The sequence below is a fragment of the Amblyomma mixtum genome, chromosome 3, assembly GCF_055824585.1.
Source record: "Amblyomma mixtum isolate Tamu chromosome 3, ASM5582458v1, whole genome shotgun sequence".
Classification (NCBI taxonomy): Eukaryota; Metazoa; Arthropoda; class Arachnida; order Ixodida; family Ixodidae; genus Amblyomma; species Amblyomma mixtum.
Window position 1 is genome coordinate 34,922,293 of NC_143014.1, and position 11,422 is coordinate 34,933,714.

The following is an 11,422-nucleotide window of genomic DNA, read 5'->3' on the forward strand; positions in this document are numbered from 1 at the left end:
CGCACGCATATGCACACGCACGCACGCACACACACGCACGCATGTGCACCGTACAGTGTTCTAGCATAGGGGGTTGTCTCGCGGAAGGAAGAGCGTTTCTTTTTATTCTGCTGGCACAGCTTATTTATCAAAGATAAACAGAACGTCTAATCAGGTAATAATTCTTTTTTTAATCTCATGACAGTACTTCAATCAGCAGAATTCTGGGTTTCCTTCAAGGGCGCAACTACTGATCTCAGAGATACGATGTTTTCTAACTTTTTTGTCACGCTGTCCGCTATATCTCATCTGCTCTATGAGCATCGTAAATAGCGGCTATTCAAGGATGCGGCTGAAATGACTTCTTTACGCACCATCTGCGCTCGCTTATGCTTTTCGCCATGGCAGTAATGCAGTAGTTGCGAAAGTAACTATCGTGAGTGTGACCGGTAGTCATCGTATTACCAATAATTTGCCGGGCGAACGGCAAAGGGAGTCCGCCGGAGTTCTCCTCTTATGAGATATGGTACGGTGATTTATGTACGTCGCCCCAAAAAAGTCCCTAATACGCCGTCAGAAGGAGCCTATCATCCCAGCTTCCCTGGTTCTGTACGTGTTTTGAGATGAAATGCTGTCAAAATCACTTCTGTTATCCCATTCAGGCGGCGCAAGCCATTTCTCTTTAGAAAAACGTTTTCCCACCTTAAAAGAATGCCGGCCTCAAGAAAGCCTTTTAGTCAAGCTTTCACACAAAACAGTCATGGTTACATTGTTGACAGGCATGTACAAAATTTGGCACAGCTACAATAGCTCGAAGCGGTAACTCCGACACACCAGGGATAAGAGGATTGTAACCTTTTTTTTTTGTAAAATGCACGTGGGTGTCATGAACACAAAAATAAAGTTATACCATTATATGTGGAAAATACTGTTTATACGAGAGTGTCGAAGGCCGAGCTACCAAGCTCTCTGTTATAACCAATTCTATTCACTGCATTCGGTAGCGAAAATGGCAAGAACACCCCCTTGCTAGATGAAGTTCGGAATTCGTCTGAGGAAGGTAAAAAAAAAAAGTCACTGCTAGATGTAGCCCACTTCCAGAATAAAACCGCGAATTAACAATGGACGCAACTATGTGCATAGCGCCCGAAAGGGTTCAATGCTTGGCCGGCTTTTGTAAGAACTTGCGCCCGAATTACCCCCACCCCCTACCCATCCTCCCGCACACTCCCACTCGCGAACATCCCTAAACGTTACCGCGCTCTCAGAAAAAGAAACTAAAAAAAATTCGGGTAAAGCCTTGCTTGGTGCGGCAGTACATGTGTCGTGGCTAAGGCACAAAATCCGGCAGGTTTACCGCTGCCAAAGCGCGTTCGCACCTTGTCTTGGAGCCACATTTGCATGAATTTCTCTTTTCTCCCTCTCCGCCTGTCGTAAATCCGGGCACACAGACTGCGCTTCAGCGAACAACGGCGGCATAACGCGTCCGCGCATCCGTGCGGGCGAGGCACGAACGCCAAGAAGCGCCGGAGCGGCGCCGAGGCGGAACGCCAGGCAGGAACAGCAGCAGAAGGTACAGCAAGATGCAAAGTGCGCGCCAGATAGACATTCAGTGCGCGGCCGTCCAGAGGCGCGCGGCAAGATGAAGGAGGGCTTGCTCCAAGATGAAGCAATGCGGGGCAACGGTGGAGGAGCGGCAGCCAGAAAGGCAGCGATCGATGCAATTCCATCACGGTCTGACCACTGCCCAGCGGTCCGTGTCTGCTGCTGCCTGGCCTCCACGCGCTTCCGGCGAGCGCGCGGAGGAGGGGAATCCGATGAGCGGACAAGGGGCTATGTGCGGACTCTTTATGGACCGAAAGCGCAGAACCTGCACGCCTTCCATTTCCCGCTCTTTCTGACGTCGTCTAAGACGGACAGCAATTTCTTTTTCCGCTATAGTGACCAATTCCAAATGCGATGGCCCATTGAGAGCAATGCCAGCTCGTCCCCAGCAAGACGTGATCATAGAGCCGTATGTGTCGGCCACAGCTTCTCACTAAGCGTTGAATTCGATATCTTAAACGATGGAGGTACCGGTGCTAGCCGCATTTTATTCCCCTTGTTTTACTTTGCCTTGTCGCTAATGATGAAAGCATTAGTGTGTGATCGTGAGCGTCGACCTCGACGCAGGTTGCGCACTATGAAATTAAATGGAGACGCGCCTCAGAACACTGATTCCACAAAGTTCCGAGTGAAACACTCGGTCACTCGGTGCGAATACCTGTCGCGAGCTAGCCTCCAGCCTGACTAACAATCGTACGCTATATGGAACGAGATACCTTATGACACCACCCAGAGACTGCACGACGCACAATTGCGTCATAACTTGGATACGGACATTTGTTCTTGAGGAAAGAAAATGGCGCAGTAATTGTCGGATATCTCGCTAGACACTTCAACGGGGCCTTAAGGGAAGAGGTAGTCTGAGAAGGCATACAATTGAAGGATGTCATCGTTTCGAAACCGTCTCAAGCTAGCCTGCAACTTGACTAGCACATATGTAAGCTATATGCAACGAGAAATCGTATATGACACCACCCGGAACGCTGTACGACAAACGGTTGCTCACAATTTCGGTACGAATGTAGTAAGGAAAACTGGCGCCCCATTGAAGTCACCCAGAGGGGAGTATATACAGACGAACGAAATTTTGTGTGGCCGTCTGAAATGGCTGTGTTAGGCTTGCCGTGTGCGTCCTACGTCCGTTTATGATGTCACATTGTTTTCTCTGTAATCGCTGGGATTTTCTGTACCATCGGCGAGTACACGCACATAGTAGCATACACACGCCGCTGGCTTTTCTCGTAATGGGGATAATAAGGGTTTTGCCTTTATTGCCTGCAGGTGAGTACAGGCGGCTATCAGACACCATTCGCCTAAAAATTGTCAGCAGTAGCGAACCACTGTAGCACCGAGATATGAGCAGCTTCAGAGGTCATAGCATGTAATGCCGTAATTGCTCAGGGAAATACTGTGAGCACATCACATAAAAAACTTATGGGAAGAAAACGGTGTACATATTTTCAGGTGGGGATAGGCGTGATCGTGAACGACAGTCAATCAGCGTAGCAACTTTTGATATGAAACCAATTTAAGCTTCATTGGTGAAAAAACAAGAGTAAAATGAGTGTTTAAATTCGTGTAAGCTCCTCGTCTGTGGGGACATTGAAGAAAATCCGGGACCGACTGTTGATGAAATGTTCGAGTCTATATTGAGTGGCCAGCAAGCAATTAGAGCTGACATCGCTTCATTGAAAGAACGCCTTGAATCCACGGAGACAGCAATACAGTGTTTCGAAAAGCGTTTAATCAGCTTGGAATGCAGTATGGCCGAGGTTCGAGCAAAGACCCATCAAAATGAAGAAACAAATGCAGTTGCAACCGCAGCGCATGACCTACTTAAACTTCACCGTGAAAAACTGGTTGATTTGGAAAACCGCAGCCGCCGTTCGAATTTGATTGTTTTTGGGATTACCGAAGATCCTAATGAAACTGAAATAACGCTACGGGAGAAGGTTATCCAAGACGTCTTCAAGGATAAGGTGGGGGTAGATTGTGTTTCAGTACCGAGAATTCACAGACTCGGGAAGAGACCCACAGGAAGACCAGTCATCGCGTTTTTCCAGGATTACACTGAAAAGCAAACCCTCATGAAGAATGCTCACAAACTGAAAGGATCAGGAATATCCTTGCAAAATGATTACTGCGCAGACACGCTGCGCAAGCGCCGTCTACTTTGGAACAGTGCGAAAGAAAGAAAAGATAGCGGCAAAAAGGTCTGGCTTGTTCATGATAAGATTCGCATTGGCGACGACTTGTACATTTGGGACGACGTACAGAACACACGGAAACTAGTTCCAAGAAGGGATGACGCAGAAATGAGATTAGAGCAGGCAGAATAGCAATCACGGCCTTTTCAGTTTCGGCTGCTTTCACTAAATGCCCAAAGCATTCTCAACAAAATAGACAAACTGCAAGATATTTTATTAGTATATGATCCTCATATATGCGTTATTTCTGAAACCTGGTTGCATGACGGGGTGCAGGATGACGAAATAATTTCGCCAGGCTACCAACTGTTTAGAAGAGATAGATTCTCCCGAAGTGGTGGCGTCGCAGTTATAGCAAAAAATAGTGTTGATATAAGAGAACTAGAGCAGATTGATAACCTCGAAAGCTTCTTTCTGAATGTCTCTGTCTGGGGTTTTTCATTCATACTATGTTCTGTGTACTGCGCACCAAATGCGGATGATCACTTTATGCAGAAATTATACGATCACCTTTTGAAATTCAGAGGAAAAAACTTAATAATTACTGGTGATTTCAATCTTCCTCAAATAAAATGGAATAACTGGAGCTATGGGCACAGTCCTTCCTGTGATATGCTCGCTGATATGATGCTAACTTTTAGTCTTGAACAGGTTATTACTGTATCTACCAGAGGAGACAATATTCTAGACCTCTTATTCATCAGTTAAATTTTCCATGAAGGAACCGCTGAAATTGATGCAGGCATTTCAGACCACAAATTAATTTCTTTTTCATCAACAATCAATGTCAATAGAAGAAAACAACGAGAACGAATTGAGGTTAGGGACTATGCTAAAGCAGATGATACATCAATTATCGATTACTTAGACCTACACCTAAATATTGTCCATGATGATGTCGAGCTTTCATGGCAAAAGTTCAGGGACATAGCCTCTTATTGGATTAATAGATTCATTCCACTGAGAAGTGTCAAGAAACCTCCATCAAACCCGTGGATAAACAGAGATATTATCCAAACTAAGCGAAAGCTAAAGCGAATGAAGAAGAAACATGGCAGGGAGAGTTCGTCTTTCAAAGAGCTGAAAACTGAATTACTAACAAAAGTGAAAGCAGCCCGAGATAAGTTCTTCAGTCATGGCCTTGCTGATTTTATTTCGCATGCACCACAGAAGTTTTGGCGTTTTTTAGGTCAATCTAAACAGGCAATTCATAAAATTAAGGTTAATGATGAAATTATTGAAGACGCTTCCAGTATTGCTGAACACTTCAATGATTATTTTTGGAGTGTGTTTTCTGACCTGGATGAATTTGAACATTATAGCACTGATAGGTCTTTTGTACACGACATTGTGATTTCCAGGGAAGGTGTTTTGGATATGCTCTTAAAAATTGATGTCAGAAAATCTGCAGGGCCGGATAATATACCAAATGCTTTTTTACATAGGTATGCGGAACAGATATGCGTTTTTTAACCGACTTTTTAAAATTATCATTACAATTAAAAGAAATACCATTTGACTGGCGTACTGCAAGAGTTGTTCCAATTCATAAAAAGGGTGACCATCTTACAGTATCCAATTATCGTCCCATTTCTATAACGACCACTTGCAGCAAATTATTAGAGCACACTGTCGCAGGCTTTATTCGTCAGTTTTTGACAGCCCATAATGTCCTCTCTCCATTACAACATGGGTTTCGAAAGGGACTGTCGACAACAACTCAACTTGTGTCAGTTGTTCATGAAATTTCTCAGGTGCTTGACGCGTCCGGGCAAGTTGATATGCTCTTTTTTGATTTTAGTAAAGCATTCGATAAGGTTCCCCATGGAAAATTACTTCACAAACTGGAGCGCATTGGTCTTCCTACAAATATTATAACATGGATCCAGGCCTATCTCCGTCACAGACAGCAATTCGTTGAAATAAACAAATGTACTTCCAATATCCGTCAGGTAACTTCCGGTGTACCGCAAGGCAGCGTATTAGGACCACTTTTATTTTTGATCTATATTAATGATATAATTTTTTTGCCGATGACTGTGTCATTTTTAGAAAAATTGTTTCCAGGAACGAAAGCAATTACTTACAGAAATCAGTTAATGCTATCCGTGACTGGTGTGAACTTTGGTGCATGGAAATCAATGTAAACAAAAGTTTTGCTGCGAGTCACACGGAAAAAAGAACCTAGTGTATTTTCTTATGTACTTAACAACACAATAATATCTGAGGTTGAAAAATACAAGTATTTGGGTGTCACATTCAATAATAAACTCTCTTGGTCAAACCATATTTCCATTACATGTACAGCAGCGTTGAGCAAGTTGTGGTTCTTGAAAAGGAAACTTAGAAATGCACCTGTAAATACCAAAATGTTAGCATACAACACATTTGTCCGTTCGAAATTGGAGTATGCAGCAGTTGTATGGGATCCTCATACTAAAAAGAATATAATGAACTTAGAGCGTGTTCAAAGGAAGGCTATCAGATTCATCTTTAGTAAATATAAAAGAGAGGATTTCCCGGCTTTAATAATGCTTGCAAATAAAATCAGTCTCCAATTTTTACATAACATTATAAATGGAAAAAGGGCACTTCAGCGGCCTCATTGCGTTAAACCTCTAAGTTCACGCCAGACAAGACGCAGACATAACCTTTCACTTACGCCAATATTTTATAAAACAAAATCCCATATGAATAGTTTCTTCCCGCGTACTATACACGAATGGAATTCTATACCTGTCGAGGTATTGCAGTCACAAAACTTTGCAGAAGAGCTGGAAAAACATCTTTCTTCTATAAACTAACTGAAACAAAAGCATTGTTCGTAATCTGCTATGTTTTCCGAACTTCATCACTCTGTGATGCCTTTTTATTCCCCCCCAAAAAAAACAGTTCTGTTGTTTTGCGTGAAAATTGCCCGCTGTTTGTTATTTCACATGTGCCGCTCTTCATGTTTTGTTAGTTATTGTGCTGGTGTCAGAATGTATTGATTGAGTAACACTGCTACACCCAGCATTATTTTTCGTTAGTGTTTTTTTTGTTTTTTGCATTGTCACACTCTTTACTGTATTGCCCCTCCTGCTAGGGCCAGTTTATTGGCCTGCAGTATCAATAAATAAATAAATAAATAAATAAAATTCAGGGGGCACTTCGACTGTCTAAAGTGCGTAGAGGCGAAAGCGTTTTCCGCACAACTTTGCCTATGTGACACTGGTGACGTCACCACTGGATGACGTCACACATAATGGATGACGAATTAATGACAAATTACTAATTAATGATTAATTACTGATTAATCACTCAGCGCTAATTGCCTGCTAATTAATGACGCTTAAGAGTGGAACGCGACATCGTGTTGTAGCGCTGCCAGGCAGTCCACGGAACGCCACCATCCGTTCGGCGCGATGCCTTGCCCTTTGAACGCAACGCTTTTTGAGGAAAGGAAATGGCGCTGTAATTCTCAGTCATCTCGGTGGACACCTTAACCGCACCGTACAGGAAGGGAGGAAGTGGCAGTGAAAAAAGAGGGGCCGTAATGAAGAAACTGAAACTGAAGAAACTTCTATTTGAAGAAAGGCAATTGCGCAGTAACTGTTTCGCATATCTCGGTGGACACCCGTCAAAACGCGGACACATCTGTCGACACGGCTGCCGACACGGACGCAGACACGGCTGCCGACACGGATTGCTAGCGACAGCATGAGGCATTAAAGGCTTTCGCCTCAAAACGCCTTGTTGGTGACATAATTCCAGGAACTTAAGTGACGTCATCAGACCGAAAGTAACTATAAGTTTCAATGTATCATTCATTGCTAACATGTCGCCACCTCTAGATACCTTCGGGAGAACACCTTACCACCCCCTAGATGAGCTGAAAATTTGTCTCGTTGCGTGCAGACAGACATGTAGGGGTCCGTAAACACAACCAATGAAAGAATGAACAAAAGTCGGTATAAAGGCACCGACAGCTTCTAATGATGTCGCACTGCCAATACGTAATGTTATTAGGTGCCCCTGTGAATTGTTTTGTGTAATTGTGTTCTTTTGATCGTTCATTTACGCATCATGCCGTCTTTCAATGTCAATAGACGTGAAGCGCGCTCACTGTGTGTATATTGGCGATTTTCATTAAATCGACGCCACGCTGCGGAGGCACCGCCAATTATTCAGTGAAGGGTCGCCGCGCGCGGAACCACGTTGTCCGCTCCGTAGTGTAAGTGTGGTTCACTGGCGCATTCAGACCTTGTTGTCAGTGTATCGCTGTAAAAATATCTCTTAGGAGCGCTGTCACATGGATGTCTGCACGCTAACGGGATAGAACAGCCGCTAAGTGTCATTGTGTGAGTTTTCTGGTGCCAACAGTTGAGAGAAAGCATGAGAACAGAATTTTTCCATGCTGTAGTGGAAAGCCTGCTGAGCCATTACAGCGCAGTTCTTATCAGGCACCTGACCTATATTTCTAAAGAGATGATTTGCCCGGACTAGAATGGTCTGTGAAAAGTAAATGAGGCGCTGTTTGTTGACCAACTTCGCTGAGCACGCATGACCAACGGGCACCATTTTAAGCATGAAGAGTTTTGCGCATGGCTTTCTGTAAGGGCAAGCCTTATTGCGGCATGCGTGCATGGTGATATCAAGCTTTGTTACCCACAAGCAGGGCAGAAGAGAATTGATATAGTGATTTCATTCGAATTCCATTTCATTTTAATTTTTTTTTGTTGGTTATTGCCCCAAGCCCTCGCTATCACTGGAATTAGTCACACACACGGGCGGATGGCAAGAATTGTATATAGAATCGCGGGAAAGCAATTTTATAGCAGCGGTTTTACATTCATTACGTGCCTTACATCCACTGCTTACAAGCAAGCCGAGAGCACAAGGCACGGTTAACTGCTCCGAGAAAAGTTTGCGGATAAAAGCAAAGCTCTTGACCTCGCTTTCCATCTGTACGTAGTGTTAGAACGCTGCACTGATATCTACAATCGCGTGTTAATAAAATTTATGAGCATGAAAAAATTGAAAATGGTGCAGCTTTAACAGTTAAAGCTCAAGCGACAGTGACTGGCAAACTTGTGTACCTTGTTTTCTGCGTAAGCAGCATGACAGTCACTGGGTCTTGCTTATCGGCAGTGGTAAAGCAAAAAAATTGCGCTTCTAGTTTTCTCACTTACCCGTTGTACAAGACTTTTCATCGTCGATGTCAGTGTTTTTGAATTCTCTCCAAAGCGCGCAATGACCGTCTACCATTCCGTTTTCACGTCGACTGTTTTCAAACGCCAGACAGCTATTTCCTCGTTGTCTTTCGTTTATTCATTTACACCTTCGAGAAACGGGACTGTTTGGCCCACACGAGTTACCATTATCGAAACGCAAGAGCTAGTTTGTAGTGAAATTTTAAAACAATTGCGATTTTACTTAGGCTGACCCTAGAAGCAGTCCTCCATAACGCCGTCATGTTGGAACAACCGAGACGCCCCTTCCCGGTCGGAAAAATCGCCAATAGACCATTTTACAGTAAGCCTCCTTGATTAAACAGATCAAGTGTTGCATGGTAGGCGCACCTACAGGTGACTCACGCCTATCCGCTCTAGCTAGGCAAAGCACACCACGCCATTTTAAAGGAATTTTTGCAGTAATGACGTGACGGAGCTTTGGCGACCCGGCCAGGCAAACGTATACACTTCACCTGGCGGTCGCTAGAGGGGTGCGCTACATGGTCCATAGGCGGGCGGTCGAGCGCGTAGCTTCTGAGCAGTGTTTTGATGGCATTCTTCGCTGGTGACACGTTGAGGCCATGTTCCCACAATCTTGCCTACCGTTAGGTGAAACGAGTGCAAACGACGCAACGCTGCCTCGAGAGACCTTTTCAGTGTCAGAATAGGGGCAGGGCAAACGTGGAATCGTTTTCTCGAAGTTGTAGTGTCCGCACGCTGGAGAGACACCCGCAGTGGTGCGACAGGCCCTTCGAGGAGCCGGCAGCACGTTGAGGGCTTGTTCTCGGAGCGCTTCGGGGCCTCGCATCCAGGCGCCAATGGCCAAAGAGCCCCACCTATTAGCCCCACTACCAGTCTCCCACCACCAGTCTCTGCAGGCTGGCTGCTGCCACGGCGGTAGCGTTCTGCTTCCGACTCCCGCCAAATCGCTGCGGCTATCCTTTGGCGTGTCGCTCCAGTCTAAAGCGCCATTTGCTTGCTTGATCTGTAATGAGGGCATTAACTCAAATAAATGAAAGCGGTCGTTAGAGGTATCAGATGAATGAATGAATGAATGAATGAATGAATGAATGAATGAATGAATGAATGAATGAATGAATGAATGAATGAATGAATGAATGAAACTCAGAAAATTGTCCTCCAGTGCAATTTTAAGCGTCGACCATGTTCCGCAACAGTTCAAAGCTTTACAAATGCGCTTGCTCTTAATTATAAATTCACTGCAAATGCTCGATATTAATTTTCTTTTCTGCTTCATAGTTCTAAATGCCTGAACACCAATAAAATTCGATCAGTGTATCATATACCTCGGAATTTTCATGGACACGAACTTATCCTGAAACACCCACAAAGCTATCATTTGTGCATACTAGATGCACACCTGCTTTGCTGCATTCAGACCTTTGGACCGGACAAGAAAAACAGAATGACAGTACACAGCTTACCGTATAGGGCGTAGATTTAGTTCTTAGTGCAACTAAGGAAATTTTTGGGTGCCCCTCCAGAAGTGACTGCTTTTGAAATAATATTCTAAACATTACAGTGCTTTACGGCCACTTTTTATCCATTTAAACTGCGCTCGCTGTCTTCCAATGATCTAGGTGCGTACGGGTGCAGCGCAACTGCGCACGACTGAACTGTTGGGGGCGACATTTGGCATGCGATCGCTGGGCGACTTGATAAGGGGGGCGAGAACAGAGCGGGTGGAATTCCGGCGGAAGCGCTGCTGGGGCGCGGACAAGCTATCGGCGGCTAGCATGAGCCGTCGAGATGTACAGTCTTCGTCAAAAGTATACAGCACAAGTGGTTTGCTTCCAAGCTATGTAGCGGGGTTCTCAAGCACATTTGGCACTCCTAGGTTTGGGAGGGTGGAGGACGCGAATGGCCCCCACCTTTGTGAGACTATGGTCGCTGAGGATGCAAAACGAGTCATGCTGCAGGGCTCAGAAGGAAACCTTTTGGGCTGTATATTTTTGAGAAAGACTGTATTTACCCCCCCCCTTCAGAAGTATACGGCCAAACGGGTTTGTTTGTGAGGCCTGCTGTATACCTCGCTATGCATCCTCAGCGACCGTAGCCTCTCCAAGGAGGCATGGCTTTGGGTCCTCAGTCCTACCAAGCTTTGGACAAGTAGATGTGCTGGGGAGCCCCGCTAAACAGCTTAGAAGCAAACCCTTTAGGCTGTATACTTCTGACGAGGCCTGCACGCACACGGACGACGGGGCGGCGCCTTACCATAGGATGAAGAGAGAAGACGGAAGCGGCATCCCCGAAGATGAAATAGCTGTTTGGCGTGAGTGGCTGCTATGCGAGTGGCCTGGTTTCTTGTACCGCTTCGAGCCCTTATCTCTTACGCTTCGTCCCATTCGCATCTCAGTGTGTTTTCCTTATGCCGCACTCAGATGTTAGTGCCCGTTC

General features: G+C 45.1%; 1 protein-coding gene across 1 annotated transcript; it reads left to right on the forward strand.

Moving 5' to 3' along the window:
• The first annotated feature begins 1,621 nt into the window (after positions 1-1,621).
• On the forward strand, positions 1,622-3,923 carry LOC149349639 (uncharacterized). Its single transcript, XM_089575470.1, has 2 exons — positions 1,622-1,816; positions 3,150-3,923. Exons 1-2 carry the CDS (start codon positions 1,622-1,624, stop codon positions 3,921-3,923), a joined length of 969 nt encoding a protein of 322 aa, XP_089431596.1.
• The last annotated feature ends 7,499 nt before the right edge of the window (positions 3,924-11,422 follow it).

Bases quoted from the DNA above. Each gene is read 5' to 3' on its own strand.
- LOC149349639 (XM_089575470.1), top strand. From the start codon at position 1,622: ATGAAGGAGGGCTTGCTCCAAGATGAAGCAATGCGGGGCAACGGTGGA. The intron at 1,817-3,149 runs GTGCGGACTCTT...GAGTAAAATGAG, and splicing joins ATGAGCGGACAAGGGGCTAT to TGTTTAAATTCGTGTAAGCT.